The 20,521-nt window shown below is 38.3% G+C and overlaps 2 protein-coding genes and 1 long non-coding RNA gene across 3 annotated transcripts; all 3 read left to right on the top strand.

The window, feature by feature from the left end:
• The first annotated feature begins 9,912 nt into the window (after positions 1-9,912).
• Positions 9,913-11,066, top strand: LOC149404715 (uncharacterized). The gene is made up of 2 exons (XM_089607649.1): positions 9,913-10,183; positions 10,813-11,066. Exons 1-2 carry the CDS (start codon positions 9,913-9,915, stop codon positions 11,064-11,066), a joined length of 525 nt encoding a protein of 174 aa, XP_089463775.1.
• A 2,145-nt stretch (positions 11,067-13,211) lies between these two features.
• Positions 13,212-13,550, top strand: LOC149404714 (uncharacterized). Its single transcript, XM_089607648.1, has one exon. It carries the CDS (start codon positions 13,212-13,214, stop codon positions 13,548-13,550), a length of 339 nt encoding a protein of 112 aa, XP_089463774.1.
• Positions 13,551-14,159: 609 nt separating this feature from the next.
• Positions 14,160-15,891, top strand: LOC149404713 (uncharacterized). Its single transcript, XR_016294800.1, has 3 exons — positions 14,160-14,443; positions 14,547-14,618; positions 15,575-15,891. It is a non-coding gene; the product is annotated as an uncharacterized LOC149404713 (long non-coding RNA).
• The last annotated feature ends 4,630 nt before the right edge of the window (positions 15,892-20,521 follow it).

Here is a 20,521-nt window from a genome sequence, read left to right as displayed (position 1 = left end):
ATAATATTTTATTTCTTTATTACATAAAACATGCTAATTTATTGATTGATAAAAAAAAAGTACATAAATCTGTAGCATGAAATTATGAAAAAGTGTTTAAATTTTTCAATTTTTTTAGGGGAAATGGTAGCAATAATACTCAATGTTTGATCAAAATACTACTTATATACTCAATGTTTTTTTTTCTTTGACAAAAATACCACATGTTACGTTATAGTGGTTCTGTTACTACTCGGACCGTTAAGTAATAGACGAAAATCCATGTGGCGTGAATCTACCTATTTGATGAATTAATGAATTAAAATATCGATAAAATAGTTTTTTTTAAAATAAAAATAGCTAAAGTAAACATTTAAACTAAATATGTAAAGTAAATATCAATATTGAGAAGGAAGCCAGAGAAGCTCTCGAGAATGTGAAGCCACATGAGCACCCGTTTGGTGGCTTAAGCGTTGGCGCGTCGTCCCTTGGATGGGCAACGTCCGCCGTCTTGAGCAGAGCATTCCGTCTGCATGGCACCGTAGCTGCCATTCCAATGATGCTTCCTCTCATTGGCATGTGTAACCATAGCAATAACCCAAATGCTCAAATAGCGAGATTTTAGTCAAGGCAACTCTATTTCAATATTGGTGATAAAGATTACACTCCCTCTCACTAGAGGTAATTTAGTAATGCTTTGTCTAAATCCAGGTCTTGGCTGAAACTGAAATAAAACAGAACAGATCATTTAGCACTAAACTATGGATGCTTGAACAACGATCTCTTCCTATTGGATTATGGATTTGTGGTCTCGTCAAATCCCTATGACTGCATTGAGCTTAGATACGACGAAGCACTTTTGGGTGTTTCATCAAATGACAAGGTGAAATCGTTCTATTTCTCAAAACGATTTAAATCTCAAACTAATGAACTCAGCTTCCTCAAGCCGGAATCGTTCATCATCACCATCTCCATCGTCTTGATCAGACATCGTCAACCCAGATTACGAAATTTATGATTTGTGAATTTAGGGTTTCATAAAGTGGCAATGGGTGTTTGGGTTTTTTTTTTTTTTTTTTTTTTTTTTTTTGTTTCTTAAATTGATAACGATTTCCCCTTATTTATTAATTTAATTTACAAATAATCGAAAAAAATTCAAATCAAACATAAATATTACTTCTTCAATCTTGGTTGTTCATTCTTCACTTAACTGTCCGAGTAGTAACTGAACCACTATAACGTAACATGTGGTATTTTTGTCAAAGAAAAAAAAAACGTTGAGTATATAAGTAATATTTTGACCTATTTTTATTTCAATTGTTTATGTAGTAGAGTGACTTAATTGTAGTAGTTTTAATTTTATTTAATGGATGAGTTGTATTTGAATTGTTGTAATTTATAATATATATTTATATTCAATTAATAATTTAAGCAAACTTTACGAGTGATTTAACTAAATAGTAGATTTAAAGTTAATGATATGCAAAATAGTCAAACTTTACTTCATATTAGAAAAATAAAAGCATGGCTGGCAAAGCAATTCCAAATCATTCGTGATAGGAAGAACAAACTACTAGCTCTATCTCAAGGTATTTATATTGATAAGGTACTTGCCCGCTTCTCGATGAAAAATGCTCATGGCGTCAGGGTTAACCCTGTGTAAAGAGCAGTGTCTTAAGACACCTCAAGAAGTGAAGGATATGAGTCAAGTTCCATATGCCTCAGCGGTTGGGAGTCTGATGTATGCCATGTTGTGTACTAGACTCGACATATGCTATGCAGTGAAAGTTGTTAGTAGATACCAGTCAAATCCTGGTCTTGACCATTGGATAGTTGTTAAGAATATCCTCAAATATCTTAAGAGAACTACGGACATGATGCTTGTGTACACAAGTAATGACTTGGTGGTACAAGGATACACTGACTCTGATTTTCAAGCAGACTGTGACATGTTGAATTCAACGTCTGAGTTAGTGTTCACTCTCAATGGAGGGGCGATTGTCTGGAGAAGCGTTAAGCAATCTAGAATCGCGGACTCTACGCTGGAAGCTGAATATATTGCAGCATCCGAGACAGCCAAAGATGCTGTTTGGCTTAAGAACTTCTTAGCCGAACTGGAGGTAGTTCCTGATATGAACGAGCCTGTGCAACTCCACTGTGATAACACTGGAGCGATTGCAAACTCAAAGGAACCTCGCAGTTATAAGAGACGAAAGCATATAGAGCGAAAATACCACTTCATAAGGGAGATAGTTTGAAGGGGAGACGTGGCTGTCATGAAGATCTCGACGCTGGATAACATCGCGGATCCGATGACTAAGGGACTGCTTGAACGTGTTCTTGAAACACATAGAAGGGATGAGTCTTAGATATATGGCACATCTTCTCTAGGTCAAAGTGGGATATTGTTAGGAATTCTCGACCACACGAAAATGCTTTTATAAATTCTCGCTAAGATATTAATAAAATAAAGTTTTGAAATTTATAAGTTATTCGAATTGAAAGCGTTATTTCTTATAAATTAAGATTTATCAAACATTCATCAACACATAGTCTCCGTATCAAACTGAGTCACATACTCGGCATCTAAGCTTGGGCGGTAAACTAAAACTGGTCGTTGATTGATTCATGCTTGGGTAGCTGAATCTGAAATTATATATGTGGAACACAAGTGAAGGTTGAGCACTTAGTAGGAGCATTCTACACTTGTGGTAAGTGTATGACTCGGACATGTCTTGGTTATAGATGTGCCATTTAAGGACCATTAAGACACACTAACCGAGGTCGCTAATGATGGTAACAGTGAGACTTGATCTAAATCTTGAAGTGATCATGGACACTGGAACATGTTATCGGGCTTTTTGACTCATTCGCTAAAAGGCCACTATCATGCTAATCACATGTTATGTCTTGGGAGTTTCGGAACATGGTTCGAGTGAGAAGTGATTTACAGATATGAAATCCAGCCTTCCTACAAGAAGGTAAATGTTCTCTTACCTAAGGGTTGATTCTAGAACCGATAGATTGCGCGCACTTCCGAAGTTTGTACCTTCGAAAGAATCTTTCACTGGGGAAGCAACAATGCTTAGAGCTTATAGGTGTCAATAAAAGTATAATGGAATAATTGACTTTTCTCAACACGGGTTGAACCTGGCGGATCTTGATCACGAACTGACTATATCAGTGGACACTCGTCACGATGAGTAAATATAATTCTAGTACCAAGGAGGATTCAGTCTTGGCTTGCAAGGTGGAATCTGACCAAGATTAGACAAATCGATGTAGAAAAGAGAAATGATCTTTTCGTCTTTTCATCGGATTTGTTAAAGCTTCTAATACTAGATACACAGTCCCCGATTAGGCTCTGATAAATGGGGATAAGAACTTTCGAATAATAATGTTTTCATTATTATAATCTCACTATCTGTAATTGTGATTGACAACATCAATTCTGAAATATGGGTATTTGCATAATTAAATAATTATTTATGGTAGTATTAATTATTTATTGTTTGATCAAGTAAATAATTAATCAATTACTTATTTGTTTATTGTTGGACCAAGTAAAAAAGTAATTAATTGAGCTTTAAGCAATTGGGCCTTGCACATATTGAGGAGGACGATTTTTTAGGGGTTTCAGGCATTGGGATTTGCGTCAATTTTCCTTAGCCGTGTGCCAAAATTCGTCCATGCTATTATTGGAACTTACCAATATTTCTCTTTAGTTGTTTAAATAAAGGAGAGAGAAAAATATTTAAAAGGAAATATGATATTGTCATTTATTCTCTCTCATGAATATTTAGCGAGAATAATATTTAAAAAGAAATAAGATATTTCCTTTATCCTCTCATAATAAATATTCTATATTTAAACATAAAATAAAATCTCATACATATTGATCTGATGGCTAAGAAAGAAAGTAGGATTCATGAGATGAGATCCAATGACAAAGCTTTGATTCACTAGTGTGGACACAATAAACGGAAATAAATATTTTGGAAACTACCAAGAATATATCCTTTCCACTACTATAAATAGGGGTTCATGAGAAGGCAACATACACACTTTTGTGCTTCAGAAATTTTGACCAAGACCTCTCCCTCTCTCTCTTGGCCGACGCCCCTCTCCCCCTCTTGGAACTCCGTGATTCCAATCCCATAAACATGGTGCGATCTAAACACCTCGTTTCTGGATCATAGTGAGATAAAGATTGTGCCCACTCATCTTTCGTATTCGTCTCGCAGATTACATCTCGGAAGATTACATTATCATCACTGATGAGTTCAGAGCGTCGAGGAGCTAAAGCTTGAAGATAGTATTTTAAGACTGAAGACGGAGGAGTCAAAGCTTGAAGATTCAGTAGCTGATCCGAATCATGTAAGTATTACTAAATATCTGAACCTTGCTCTTATTGGTTTATTGACATTGCTTTCATGAATGATTAATAAGTAAATCTAGATCTTGTTAGATAACCATAATATTATGTAGCTCTTGCTAGTGTAATTAATCTTTTCCGCACTTAATATGATTATCAAGGTGCAATAATCACCAACATCGGAGATATCCAGATCACTGGGGGAGGTGGCTCGGGAGTTTTACCAGCCAGGTTTTGAGTCAATCCTCCAGTACGAGGATCGTGTCGTAGATGAGATCGTCGGCGACTGCCCGTTCGTGCTCGATGATTGGGAGCAGTAGGTTATCTTTTATCGGGGTCTACGTTACGAGTTCCGATACCCAGCTCTGCTCCACGATTCTCCCTCGATGGTTGTTTTACGTCAGTGCATCGAATTCTTAGCTCAGACTCGGGGCTCTACTCGCGTACCTCCAGCTCCGCTAGTGGTTCCACCACCAGTTGTGCCACTGTCGGTCCTTCCGCCAGTCGCTCTACTGGTCTTGGAGGTGGATTCCGACGACGAGGATGAGAAGGTTGATGTAGATGAGGGCGATGGTGATTTGGATGAGGATCCAGATGAGGATCTCGAGGAGGACGACCCGGAGGAGGACATGCCTCCGATCGCTCCGGCTCGATGAGCATACAAGACGTGAGTGGATAGTCATGCTATAGAGTAGGAGTACCCTTTTTGTTTTGTTCTGACGGGTTATGTTTTTCTTTTTGAAACCCGCCCGACTAAGCCTCGGAGAAGGCTAGTCTCTTTTTGGGAGTATGTAGATTTGTGTATATATCGATAGTTGCCATGTGATGTGTAAATAGTAGATGCATGAATGCAGGTTGTATATATCTTTTTGACTTGATATAGATATAAGAAATGCTTATGAAATCTCGTTTTGAGTTATGATCGTGTGTTGATATGTTTTCTTTTCTCGCATTCTCGATGTTATGACTTGGATTTTGACCATGCCATTTTCCTCTGTCGATGACTACTAAGAAAATTGTAGAGATGCTCCCACAACTGAGTCTTCTGGAGATATTCAGAGAGATCAAAGAGCGTCTAACACAACATGAGAGGAAGAACAAGGAAGTGGAGAGTAGATCAGGACCAAACATGTTACATTGCGCAGTGCAATCGGGACAATGGAAGATGATACTCCCCACGAAAGACCAGGGAAATAAATCGATGGCGCCGAAGACAGGTCTAAGAAGGCCAAGAAACATGCCAGAGACCAGTATGAGAAGGAAGTGATCGGCGAAGACACTGATAGTTTCGATTATCAAAATAATCAAAGGTTTTATTATAGATATTAAGCCTCTGAGAAAGACCTTTTGCCTAATGAGGCTAAGTCAAAAAGTACTCGGGAATCAAGATTAGAATCGGAAACCGAAGAAGCAGAAAGCACAACCCATACTAATTTCTAGAGGCTCGAGCGCCGAATTGAAGAAGTGGTGATGGGCCAAAGAAATATTATGTCACGTGGAAGAGATACCGCCTCGCCTTTCACCTCAAAGGTATTAAAACACCTTCCACATCATGGGTTTAAAATGACGAGCATCCCACCGTACGACGGAAAATTTCACCCGGGAGATCATCTTGACACGTATAAGTCCTGGATGGCATTACAAGGGGCAAGTCCCCATGAAATGTGCCAAGATTTTTCCATCACTTTGTCAAGCACCGCTTAGAAGTGGTATCGGAATTTGAGACCAAATTCAATTGGTTCATGGAAGCAGATTTGCAACATCTTTATGGATCAGTTCGTGGAATCGCGAGCAGGAAATCAACCAAAAGAAAGGCTACTGGAAATCCGACAAAGGTCTTATGAATCTTTGAAAAGATTACATCAACCACTATTCAGAATAAGCCATCCTGGCATACGATCTGAATGAAGATTTCAGATTGTCTAGGATCACGTCGGGACTGCGTACCGACTCGGCTTTCTGGTGGTCACTGTAGAAGACTAAACCCAAAGAAATTTGTTCTTGAAATCTCATAAGTGCATCAAAGCCGAAGAAGCAAGACTTGCGGAAAAAATGATCCATAATCCTAGAAGCCGATCGGATGATGATCACAAAGATCATCACTCCAACCGGCGTCAAGATGATCGGCACCGCGACGATCTGCGTAAAGAAGATCGGCAACCCTGAAGAAGCATCAGTCAGATCATAAGCTAGAGAGCAGAAAGCATTATGCCCTAGACGAGACCCGTCTAATGCCGAGAATGTTACAGTAGTGGATCTCACGGAGATCAAACGCGCGCTGGAGAGACAAGCTACTGACGCGACCCAGAGAGATGAGATGAATCGAAGGTTTGCGCATCAGTTGGAGGAGTAAAACTGCACGATCGCAGAGCTTTTAACGAGACTGAAGGCGCTGCCTCAACAACACCCAGTGCATCCAGTTCAAGGAGAACGATAAGAGAATCCACCGCTAGTGCCTATGGACTCTCCTGATGAGCTCAACTTCAAGATTTCTGATGTCGTTTCTGTTGGGAATATTGCCCACTTGAAGATAATGAATAAATGATTACTAAATTCGATAATAAGATTACTTTATTAGCATTATATGATTAGTGGGTTGAGTTCTAAACAATTATAATCAATAACAACTATCTTCCATAGCCTCCGTATTAAACTGAGTCACGTGCTGGGCACCTGAGTTCGGGCGGTGAGCTAAAACGAGGTCGATGACTGATATACGCCTGGAAAGCTATATCTAAAGTCATATATGTGGAACACATGGGTGAAGGCTGATCACTATGTGGGAGCATTCTACACTTGTGGTAAGTGTACGACTTAGACAGGTCTTGGTGTAGATGTGTCGTTTAAGGACCGTTACGACACACTAACCGAGGCCACTATGATGGTCACAGTGAGACTTGATCTAAATCCTGAAGTGATCATGGACACTGGGTTATGTTACTGAGCTCTTTGACTCATTCGCTAAAAGGCTATTCATGCTAATCACAGCTTATGTCTTGGGAGTTTTCTCAGAGCATGATTCGAGTGGGAAGTGATTTACAGATACGGAATCCAGCCTTCCTGAAAGAAGGTTAATGTTCACTCACCTAAGGGTTGATTCCAGAACCGATAGATTGCTAGCACTTTCGAAGTAAGTAACGTTCGAAAGAATCTTTCGCTGGGGAAGCAACAATGCTTAGGGCTGATATGTATCAAGAGAAGTATAACGGAAAAATTGACTTCTCTTGACACGGGTTGAACCTGGAGGATCTTGATCACGAACTGACTATATCAGTGGACACTCGTCACGATGAGTAAATATAATTCTAGTATAAAGGAGAGTTCAGTCTTGGCTTACAAGGTGGAGTATTTGACCAAGATTAAATGAATCGATGGAAAAAGAGAAAGGACTATTTCGTCTTTTTCATCGGATTTGTTAAGCTTCTATTACTAGGTCCATAGTTCCCGATTCGGCTCTGATAAAGCCGGATAAGAACTTTCGTATAATAATGTTTATCATTATTAAATCTCACTTGCTATAATTGTGATTGACAGCATTAATTCTGGAAAACGGGTATTCGCATAATTAAATAAATATTTATGGTAGAATTGTTTATTTATTGTTTGATCAAGTAAATAAACAATTATTAATTATTTGTTTATTGTTGGACCAAGTAAATAAATAATTAATTGGGTTTTAAGCAATTGGGCCTTGCACAAAATATGAAAATCGGATTTGGGAATTTTTGGCACTAGGGTTTGCGCAAATTCCCCCTTGGCCGTGTGCCTAAAATTCGAATTTTATAATATTGGTATTTACCAATATTTTCTCTTTAGTTGTTTAAATAAAGGAGAGAGAAAAATATAAGATATTGTCCTATATTTTCTCCTTATTTAAAAGAAAGTATTTAGGAGAATATTTAGGAGAATAATATATTCTCCTTTATTATCTCACTAAATAAATTATTCTCTATTTAAATAAAAGAATAATATTCCATAGATATTGATCTGATGGATGAGAGAAAAAGTAGGATTCACTTGTTGAGATCCAATGGCCTAGATTTAATCCACCAGTGTGAACACAATAAAAGGAAATAAAATATTCTGGAAGATTCCATGAATATCTCCTTTTTCTACTATAAATAGGGGTTCATGAGAAGGCAAAAATAAGCAATATTTGGTGAAAATTTCGTGCATTCTAGCCTCCCCTTGGCCGTGCACTTCTGCCTCTCTTCCCCTCGGAAATTCGTTTCCGTTCTTAGTAAAATAAGAGCGAGATCTCGAAACACCTAGTTTCGTGATCTAGTGAGATAAAGACTGTGCCCACTCTTCTTTCTTATTTGTCTCGGAGATTACGTTTCGGAAGACTAAGGTGTCATCCTCGAGTCCTTCATCAAGACGACGCAAGGAGTGCACGATTGGATTGGAGCGTTTTGTAGCTGAACCGAAAATCAATGTAAGTACTCATTTACTCTTATATCGGTTGCTTGACTTATATGCTCTCGTGAATTAAATTAATTAAACATAACTATATCTTGTTAATTATAACCGTAATTTAATTAGCTTATGATCAGCGTAATTAATTATTTTTCCGCATTAATATGATTATATGGTGGAATAATCTCAAACGAGTCGCATCGGAGCGATCGTTCGTGTCCGATGCGAGCTCGATCCACCGACAGTTTCTCTTGTGAGCGAGCCTGTGCATGAGAGGTTTCCTAAGCAGAAGCCTCCGACGTTTCAAAGTCATGTTGATCCAGCCGCAACTAAAAACTGGGTCAAGAAGATGCAACAGACCTTCAACTACATGCAGCTATCTATTACAGGGAGAGTGGCTTGCGCCGTGAATCAGCTGGAGGATGAGGCTAGAGGCTGGTGAGAGATGATGGCGTCGTCTGAGGATGTTCACTCGATGAAGTGGGTCCATTTCCTCAATCTGTTCCACGGGAAGTATTTGAATGAAGCTAACCTGTCGAATGTTGATGTCGATTTCGGGATCGTCAACAATCACAAATAAATATACGATATATTTGTTTGATTTAATAATAGGTCTCAGAAGACTTCATATAAGAAACAAAAATAAAATCCCGATCTAATTTAAGATAAATACTGATAAAAATGTAAAAGGAATAAACTTTATTAATGATAAGCGTTTACAGAGAGGGCGAAGTGCCGAGGTCAAGAGGGCGAAATCAAAGACAATTCGAATTAAAATGAAAAATTGAATCGAAGCTTATATCTTGCGAATATGAATACAACGATCATTATTTTTAGGCGAAGAAGGGATCATCTCTTGGACACGTGTTGATCAGCTCGTCCTCACCACGTCGCATGCTGGTCAATTCTCAGATTCGGTCTTCTCAGCGAGGTTTCAGCTTGACCACGACTTCGCTACTTGACTGGACCAACGCAAACGACCTGTTCTTCTTCCAATGAGCTGGGCTTGGGCTTTCTGCTTAGAGCCGGTCTGAATGGCTATGGTCGAACTAAAGCCCAATAAAGAATAAAAATTTATTATTAATTTTTATACCCCCACATTGAACAAGGTATGTGAGTTTATGAGCCTATAACAAGGTTCAATGTCTGTATCAGAATATACGACAAAGTTTGATACGTTGGCAAGGTTCGCTCCTTCTCTGGTCCCTACTGATCAGGTTCGGAAGATGAAGTATATGCATGAGCTCAACATGGATATCGTGAGCCAAGTGGATAGCGGCGATGATGGACCTCGCACTTACGCCAATGCTGTGCAGCGAGCTTTGCAGATTGCTGGTTGGTGCGAGGGTGATCAGACTCCTGCTCCGAAACCAGTTAGTGCAACACCTTCTGAAGTTGCTGGCCCAAAGCAGAGTGAGTCAAGGAAAAGATTCAGACCCAAGTCAAGTCGGCCGCAGCGAGGAGACAGAATGAGGTCCCGCAAGGCTCGAGTAACCGACTTGAGGAAAGCTCTGGAAACCAATCACAGTCGGTGAACCAGAACAGAGGACGTGGAGATAGCAGACGGTCAGGGCCGTCCAACAAGAAGCCTAGGACTTCTAGGAGCAATCAGTCGCCCGTGTGTCGAAAGAGTGGCAGATTGCACAAAGGGGAGTGTTATGCTCGAATGCTGGTGTGTTTCAGATGCGGGAAATAGGGTCATCTATCTCGAGTATGTGAGAATCTAGAAGCGAAGACCCCCGCACCCAAAGAGCAACCAAAAGCCAATGCAAGAGTCTTCTCCATTCGTGAAGATGAAGTGCGAGCATGATCATCTACTGCAGTCACAGGTCAGATTTTTGTGATACCATGGCTTGGACCGTTGCAGTTCCAAGGTTCCACTCGAAAATCAAGTTTTCCGATCGTATCGGCACTGAAGGTTGTGAAGATGATGCATCAGAGATGCACTGGTTACCTTGCAAGCGTAGTAGACGTCACGAAGACAGTCAAGCCCCAGCCGTAGGATATTCCAGTTGCTAGAGATTTCCTCGATGTTTTTCCAGAAGATCTTCTAGGCCTACCTCCTGATCGAGAAGTGGAGTTCAATATAGAGCTCATTCAAGGCATAACTCCGATATCAAAAGCTCCATATCGTATGGCTCAAGCAGAATTGAAAGAACTCAAGACGCAGCTACAAAAGTTGCTTGAGAAAGAGTTCATACGACCGAGCCATTCACCTTGGGGAGTGCCAGTCTTGTTCGTTAAGAAGGCAGATGGTTCATTACGGCTTTGTATTGACTACCGTGGGTTGAACTAAGTAACGACGCGGATCGATGATCTTTTTGATCAACTGTCAGGAGCAACGATGTTCTCAAAGATTGACTTGCGTTCGGGATACCATCAGCTGAAGGTTCGAGACGAAGACATCTCGAAAACTGCTTTTCATACACGATATGGTCATTATGAGTTCTTAGTTATGTCATTTGGATTGACTAACGCGCCATCAACATTCATGAACCTGATGAACCGAGTATTTGAGGTCTTTCTGGATAAGTTCGTGATCGTGTTCATCGACGACATTCTAATCTACTCGAAGACTAACAAAGAGCATGAGCAGCATTTGGAGCTAGCGCTGAAGATGCTGAGAGAAAAACGACTGTATGCTAAGTTATCGAAGTGTGAATTTTGGCTGTAACAAGTTGTATTCCTCAGTCATGTCGTCAGTAGCGCTGATATTATGGTAGATACTGCCAAAGTGGAAGCCGTGAGGCAGTGGAGTCAGCCAAAGACGGTCACTGAGATAATGAGTTTCTTGGGTCTTGCTGGCTACTATAGGAAGTTTGTGGAAGGATTTTCTAAGTTGGCCATGCCTTTGACTTAATTAACTCGTAAGGGACATAAGTTCCTCTAGAGCTTCCAAGAGCTGAAGAACAAGCTGACGACGACGCTAGTGCTCACCATTCCACAAGGAGACTGCGACGCGTCTAAGCATGGTTTGGGCGCAGTATTGATGCAACACAGGAAAGTCATCACATACGCCTCACGACAGCTGAAAGATTATGAGACCCGGTATCCTACCCATGATCTAGAGCTTGCTTTAGTAGTGTTTGCGCTCAAGATATGGCGACACTACCTGTCCATTGCGACATCTATACATACCATAAAACATTGAAGTATCTCTTCACTCAGAAAGAGTTGAATATGCGCCAAGGACGTTGGATGGAACTCCTGAACGACTACGACTTCGATTTTCAATATCACCCTGGTAAGGACAATAAGGTGACAGATGCTCTTACTCGTAAGTCTGTATCGTCCTTAGCAAGTCTGGTGGAAACACCTCTCCATCTGAAAGATGATGTGCAGCAGTTATAGCTTCAGCTAATCACAAACAGGTTAGCCGCTCTCAACATACGTCATGTACTGCTCGAGCAAATCAAAGATGGTCAGTATGCAGACAAATATCTTCTTGTGAAGATGTTTGAGGCTCAAAACGGTAAAGATGGTGACTTCAAGTTTGATGAGAACGAGGTTCTAAAATGCAACGGAAGAGTTTGTTTTCCATCCAATGAAGAAGTCAGAAAGTAGTTGATGGAAGAAGCTCACGGGACACCATATTTGGTACATCTATGTGTGACAAAGATGTATTAAGACTTGAAAATGGTGTATTGGTGGCCAGAAATGAAGAAAGACGTAGCTGAGTTCGTCCAAAAGTGCCTAACTTGTCAACAAGTTAAGGCAGAGCATCAGAAACCAGCTGGAATACTGCAACCACTCGAGATTCCACAGTGGAAGTAGGAGCAGATAACGATGGATTTCGTGTCGGGTTTTCCAAAAACCACAGCTGGTCACGACTCAGTATGGGTCATTGTTGACAGATTGACCAACTCAGCTCATTTTTCTGCCCTTGAAGACTACTCACACCGTGGACAAGCTCGTTGAACTCTATATAAAGGAGATTGTACGTCTCCATTGGGTTCCTAGCTCGATTGTTTTTGACCGTGATGCTCGCTTCACATCCAAGTTCTAGAAGAGACTACAAGAGAATTTGGGGAATCGTCTGAAGTTTAGTACTGCTTTTCACCCCCAAACCGATGGTCAAAGCGAATGAACAATCCAAGTGTTGGAGGATATGCTCCGAGCTTGTGTTTTAGACTTCCAAAGCTTGTGGAGTCCTTACCTTCCTCTAGTTGAGTTCTCGAACAACAACAGCTATCAAGCGACAATTGGTATGGTGCCGTACGAAGCTTTGTATGGGCGGAAGTGTCGCTCTCATGTTCGTTGGGATGAAACTGGTGAGAGCAGATTCGTTGGACCTAAGATGTTAGAGCAGATCATGGAAGCGATTAAGAGAATCCAAGCTCGAATGAAGACGTCCCAGAGTCGTTAGAAAAGCTACAATGACAAGCGTATGAGACCTCTGGAGTTCGAGGCAGGAGAGAAAGTTTTTCTGAAAGTCTCACCAATGCGAGGTGTGATGAGGTTTGGAAAGAAAGGAAAGCTTAGTCCGAGATATGTTGGACCTTTTGAGATCCTTGAGCGTGTAGGCAAGACAACTTATCGCTTGACATTACCGCCGTCTATGACCAACCTCCATGATGTGTTTCACGTATCCATGCTACGAAAGTACATGTCTGACCCTTCACATGTTCTACAAGAGCAAGAGGTTGAGATCTCTCCTGAAGTCAGATATGAAGAGCCAGCCGTTGCGATTCTTGATCGCAAGGAGAAAGTTTTGAGAAACAAGACCATCCCGTTGGTCAAGGTGTTGTGGAAGAGGCGCGCTGAAGAAGAAGCCACCTAGGAGCTCGAGAGTTAGATCCAAAATAAGTACCCTGCTCTGTTTTAAGTTTCGTCCTCGAAACTCTTTTAAGGGAGTAGGGATTGTAAATGATAAACTTTTGGATCACTCGACTTGTAAATTCACGTTTGATAAACGAGCTTCCGTTTGTTACAATTGAATTCTTGAGTGAATTATGGTCACATAAGTTTATCGAATTAATTTAGAATATTTTAAGGTAATGGAAAATCTCGGAATAAATAAAGGATTTACCGAGGCGTATCGAATAATAAATTATTTCCCAAAGAAATATTTCGGAATTTAATTTAATGAATAAATTCTCAAGAACGAGAATTAGTTCCGAGAAACCTTAAATATATTTAAATTAATCGAGAACGAATAAAAAAATTCTCGGTTTAATCATATAATTAAAATCCGATTGGTTACGGATTTAATTAAATAATTGTGTGATGAAGAATATATTTGTAACAATATTCAGGACCCATTTGAATGAAATTTCTCATGTTGGGTCAGTTTGAGGTTACGAGAGAACAAAACAATTTAATGAATAAATATGAAACTTTTGTTTCGTATAAAGGGAAGTTGATTTTCTTTCTCCTCTTTATATTCTTCTTCCTCAATTTTTTTCTCTTCTCTTCTTCTCCACCGCTTGTCACCTGCAAGGAAAGAAGAAAGAAAAAAAAACAAACAAACAACAACACAACAACATCAACGACAACCATCATCATCACCATCCTCTTCTTCAATCTTCTCCTCCTTCCTCGCTTAGCCTCCTCGCGTGACCTAGCCACACCGTGAACCAGGAAAATCGCGAGCAAGCTCCGGTGCAAAACAGACCGCGCGCGCGAACCCGGCCACCGGAGAAGAAGGAGTGGACCTCGGTGAAGCTATTGGAGGTGAGAATTGGATTTAATTCCTTCAATTTCTCTCCGAATTCCTTTGAATCCCTTCTAGGGTTTGAAACACTTTTCTTGGTTCTTCTTGGCCGCGTGTCTCAAGAGAGCCAACGAGTGTCTCGGACGGTGAGAGGAGCTAGGATTTCGTCCGATAAGTTTGATTCCGCGAGTTGAGGTAAGGATTTCGTCCGATAAGTTTGATTCCGCGAGTTGAGGTAAGGATTTCTCTCTCAGTCAAGGATTCCGAACTAGGGTTTGAGATTGTGAAAATTGGGGGTTTTCATGTTTTGAAGTTGGAATCACTCAATAGATGGCTGGGTATCGTTTATTGAGTATTGAATTGATGATTTGAATCTGCAAGTTTGGTTTTTCCGTCTGATTTGATTTTTGGACGAATTTGGATTTCTTGTTTGGCCGTGTGAAATTTAGTTCTTGGCCGTGTGTGATAGTGTTAGAATTTCTGAGATTGTTGTTGTCGCTGTTGTTGTGATGAGTGAGCTAGAAATGTTGAGTTCGTTTTCATTCGATGATTATTCGGGTTTATGTGAGATTTGTTCTCTTGTGGTTGATTTGGTCGAGCCTGTTTAATTGTCTAGGTTGGATATGAAATCTGTTTTGTGAAATGATTTGATTTGTTGCTGGGTTCTGATCTGTTTGGCTTGCTAGTTACCTTGTTTGATTTGATGTAAGTGGTCGGATTGGTCCCGACCAGACTCGAGTATAATCACTCGTTGATCGGAGTTCGGTCGAATTGTGGATATCTTAACCGGATCTGAGAATTTTATTATGTGTCGTTTGGATTCGAAATTGGTAAATATGTGTTTGAGGAAATAATGTTCGTTATTTGGTTATTTTGACTTTGGATTTGATTAGTTGAGTTGGTTGTTTCGTTTTCGGTATTGACTTGAGAATTTATGTTCGATGTTGGTTAGTGTGATTTGGGGAAGTATTTTCGATATGTGGTTGTTCGATTTCGGTTTGAAACTTCTTGGTTTGATTAAGGATTATGGTTCGTCGTTTAGGTCGGGAATTTCTCGGTTCTCGGAGTGAGACCGAGAACTGGAATTTTAGGATTCAAGTATGAATTTGGGATTGTAAATTGACTCGATGCTCGTTTTCTGAATTTCACAGCTTGTTTACCGATCGAGTCGGGACGAGCAAGAGCTGGCGGAACCGAACGCATCGAAGCCGGAAGTTAGAGAATTAAGAAAAAGACCGAATCTCGATCTCACTCGTGAGTTCGTCAATCGCTTTCTAGCGTTTAATACTCTCTAGTTAGATCGTAGATCTAAGCATTTGGATTTATTTTAAATAATTGTTAATTATTTAATTAAAAGATGTTCGGGAATTTAATTTTGATTTATTAATTTGGAATTCTTGGTTTGTATGATTTCATATTATTTATTTAAGACTTGTTAAAAATAATTATTGGATTTTATTTCGTACTATATCTTCGGTACAAACACGTACCGGTCGTAAATAAGTTTAATTTTCGAAAGACCGGGAAATAAGTAAACTAAATTCTCGAACCCCGAACTCACTCACAACGAATCCCGATAACGAACCTTAAACTCTTCAACGTTTTTGAATCGAATAACTAACGAAGTTTCAACTCTGGATTCTAGTTCTCTCGACGTTTCAGGACTTGTCAATAGTCTCGAGAAGCGTGCAAAGTAAGAAACTCCCGAAGTCAACATGTTTTGTAGTGAACTATTCCGGGTAAGTGCGGAGACCCAAGTCAACCACTTACCAAGGGAACAACTTTGTTTATGTGCATTTTTACGTGTTAGTAAACAAGAGTAGGAAAAACCTTAAAAACTATAATCTCAAAGATTAAGGCTTCGGTCATTTTTCTTGAAAACTTAGCTCGGGTTCGCCTGATAAATAAAACAGACTTGTAAAACCCAGCCTCTGCTACGTGATATAATCATTCCTTAAGTTTTGTGCTTGACCCTTTAGAACGGGGGAGACAGGAGAGCCGCGTTTAACTCTCGGATTAGAATCGAGGGTAGAGGTACCGGGAGTCACGTCCCGGGTCTTCAACTTAAAATACTAACGAGCATAAAACGGGAATAAAATCTCTTTCAAGGTTTATCCCGAGTCGCTCTCCTGTAATTAGCATAGATGTGTACTCTGAGTGCTGCAGAGTACCAAAACCCTAAAGAACTGTTGTCGGTGATACCTACAAGTCCTTGTATTGAGGACCATATCGGTCTAGATGGCAATGAGTGCTCAAACGGAGGCCCACTAAGTGTCACGTACCCAATGAGGTTGTTTTTCGAAATGCGTGCTCACTGTTGGTTGGAGACCCAGACAGAGGCTCACCGAGTGCCCCGTGTGCCTTGGGACTGCTTCGCGAAATGCGAGCCCATTGCCGACTGGAGACTCAAGCGAAGGCCCAATAAGTGCCCTGTGCCGCAGTGGGATGGTAATCGCGAATCGAGAGCTCATTGCTGGAAAAGCTCGGCTGCGCCGACGTCAGATGAAGATGGTACCACTAGTGAACCCTAGACAAACATTAAAACTCTTAGGCCTCCAGATGACTGCTGCTCGAAGTCTAAGACTGGTTTCTTGTCGTTCCGAAGGTTATATAAGGGGGTGCGTGTAGCCTTGCGGACGACAAGTACTAGTTAGAGTGTGCACACATTAGTCATGTTCTAGAACTAGTTAGATTTGCATCACGCATTCTTATGTGCTTGTTTGCACGTCACATGATATCACATGACATTAGTCGCTTTTCTTTCTAAGTTAGTCTCCCACTTACTGAGTCAATCGACTCATAATTTTATGACCCTTGGTAATGTAGAGAAGGGCAAGGCGGTGATATAAATAAGGAAGCTGGAGACGAAGACCGGACGTATATCTCTTAGCCTATGGGCTAATGGGAACTTACTCGGGATCAACTCTTTGTATAATAATCTTTTGTTGAACCCCTTCCGTAATCTACGCTCCTAAAACTATCTCATGTAGATATACGCAAACCCAGGAGCTTATATGTATATATAAAGAGTCGTTATGAGACTCAAGTTCAAATTGAGAAAAATGAAAAATTTCTCCGGGTTTTTCATATAACCACTTTTGATACTTATATATTATCGTACTTAAATTATGTTTGATATAAGTGTTTATGGTTAGGATAAATTACACTCATGCTCCCTGAACTTTTGACCATTTAACAACGTGGTCTCTACTTTTATTTTTCTTACAGCATCGCCCTTAAATTTTCATATTCTTACAAACTTAGTCCTTCCGTCAAATTTTTTCTATATTCCGTCTATTTTAACTTGTGTAATCGACATATTACAACTTGAATATTTAAAATTACCTATATATCTTTTATTTAATTATTTTATATTTAAAATTAAAAAATTTCATTTTTCATTTTGTTTGTTGTCTTTTTTTAATAGTTTTTTTTTTTATACATTTCCATTATACTTTTTTTTTCACGATAATAGAAAATTAATAATAAATAATAGTTCATTTTTACAATTCATTTTTATTAAATATTCATATTTTACATAATTATTTTATATTTATTTATTTTTTATAGAATAAATAATATTTTTTAATAATATTAAATAATTATAAAATCAATATTTTTTTGTTATTTTACAATTTTGTCCCTGTTTAAATAGTCACATGCCAATCACATGGGCAAAAATGGATGAATTGATGAGAAAATAGACGGAAGTACTAAGTTTGTAAGATTGTTAAAGTTCAAGGGTGACGCTGTAAGAAAAATAAAAATAAGGACCACGTTGTTTAATGGTCAAAAGTTCAGGGGGCATTTAAGTAATTTATCCTTATGGTTATTATGTTTATCTATTTTGTATTTGTTTGATATGATATATTGATATGATGATTATATGATATGTAACGTTGACCTCCGTCGCGGCTCGTGAGTCAACGAGAGCTCGCGGGTCGTGACAGAATAACAACAAAAGGCTCTTCAACACAAATCATTTAAAAATAATTAATATCCAAAGCAGTTTTATTTAAAGAAAAGTTATGTAAAGTGGTTAAGAGGTTAAGCGAGATTCATATATGGAAAATATCAAGAGTATCCTTCGTGTTTAATCGAAATGCGAGATTTATCCCCTCTATTTTTAGCAATATCATACATATCCATTCAGTTTAATATAAATGACATATACATCCCCTAAAAAATGTTATATTACAAATATCACCCTTTTCGTTTATTTTTTACAAAAAAATAATTTGAACTCTCCAAAATACCCTTAATAGAATAAATATTTATTTACTATTTTATTAAAAAAAAATCAAAATATCTCTTTATAAAAAAATCCTTAACTTTTTATAAAGAAATTTTTTAATTTAATTTTTTTTTATATATATAGAATAGAAAATAAAAAATTATTTCATTAAGGATATTTTGGGGAGTTCAAATTATTTTTTGTAAAAAATAAACGAAAAATGGTGATATTTGTAATATAATATTTTTTAGGGGATGTATATGTTATTTATATTAAACTGAAGGGATATGTATACGATATTTCTAGAAATAGAGGGTATAAATCTCACATTTCGATTAAACACGAGAGATACTCTTGATATTTTTCCACACACACATATATATATATATATATATATATATATATATATATATATAACCAACAAATTGGTTAAGTTTGGCTCAATTAGCCTGATCTCCTGGTCTTGGTACATTCATTTAATGGTTATGAATATGAAATTACACGGCCATAGATAGGAATAATAATGATGTATAAGCGCTCTCTCTCTCTCTCATGGATGATCATTCTACTTTATTTTGACGTCTTTATATGGTGGATATAAAAGTGAAATTAAAATAAAGAGGAATGCTATTTGTCACGGGTCCGACTTTTGAACGATCCACTGAGCGTGTGACAAGTGGACAAATTTTAAATAATTTTTGGTGTTTATCACTTTTTTGTGGGGAGTCGTCAATCGTCCCATCGTGACAAAAATCATTTCTGTAAAATAAATGAATATTCAGAAACTGGGCAAAGAGGTGTGACTTCATGTTGTTTTCATTTGTCCAATGGACTGATTAAAGAAACTTTTGAGTTGACAAGTTTGTAGGCTTTTTGAGCAAAGGAGTCTCAACACTTGCAAGGAATTAAGTCGTTATGGGGCTGAACTTTTAGTCCATATATCATCTCTAGGATTTCCTTTCATTTCAGGGCCACCTTAGCACAATATGAATTTGGGCCTGTGAATTCGACTTAGGCAAGGACATTTTTCAAGACAAAAAATAGACATGTAAAGTTTCCTTATAAAATATTTCTATTATTTTGTAAGAAGTCCTTTCCACGTAAAGATTGTATATGCAAAGAATTTTATGTGGATAAAGATGTAAGAATTTTATGCAGATTAATCATAAAAAAATCTTTAAGAATTTTATTTCAAAAGCTTACAGATTATTTTATATTTTTTATTTTGCCCCTAAAACACTCACCTTGCAAGACTATTAAAGGGACGATTTGTTTATATGATTTGACATGAGTACCACTTAAATGAACCTAAATTGACAGAGAATATATATATAAAAAAATTTATTTTGGATTTTTTTTATCACGATGTTTTTAATCTTCGACGCAAAATGAGTAAATATCACTCGGATAATATAAAAATAAATTATGATGATATTGTCATAAGTTTACGATCCTACTGTTAAAATTTCTCAAAAAAATTTGTTATTGTAATTACTCAAATATTGATAATTTAGATAGCTTCACTTAATATATAATTAATCAAGAATCAACAACATATTGTTGACACCATTTTAATGAGATTAGAGAAATGATCTTTTGATAGGGAATCAATAGTACTTGGGGCTTATATATGTCACTCAATAGTATTGATATAACGGTAATATACACCATTTATATGATAAGGGGGCCTGTTGATCAATAACTATGTAGTGACTATATCAATGGACACTCCCAAAGTCGAGTAAATAAAATTCTAATCATATCAAGATTTCAATCCCAAGTTTTTATTATAATAACCACAGGATTTAATAAAATAAAACAAATATGAAAGCGTTTTGGCTTTTATACGTGTTTCTTTAAGCTC

This window comes from Urtica dioica, chromosome 2 (assembly GCF_054948205.1).
Source record: "Urtica dioica subsp. dioica isolate 48M chromosome 2, U.dioica_male_clone48M_v1_H2, whole genome shotgun sequence".
Lineage (NCBI taxonomy): Eukaryota > Viridiplantae > Streptophyta > Magnoliopsida > Rosales > Urticaceae > Urtica > Urtica dioica.
The sequence above is the reverse complement of the archived record's forward strand: the minus strand, read 5'-3'. Positions and strand labels throughout refer to the sequence as shown.

Coding starts and splice junctions, on each gene's coding strand:
- LOC149404715 (XM_089607649.1), top strand. CDS start 9,913: ATGTCTGTATCAGAATATACGACAAAGTTTGATACGTTGGCAAGGTTC. Junction 10,184..10,812: donor AGTTGCTGGCCCAAAGCAGA/GTGAGTCAAGGA, acceptor ATGTTTTTCCAG/AAGATCTTCTAGGCCTACCT.
- LOC149404714 (XM_089607648.1), top strand. CDS start 13,212: ATGCGAGGTGTGATGAGGTTTGGAAAGAAAGGAAAGCTTAGTCCGAGA.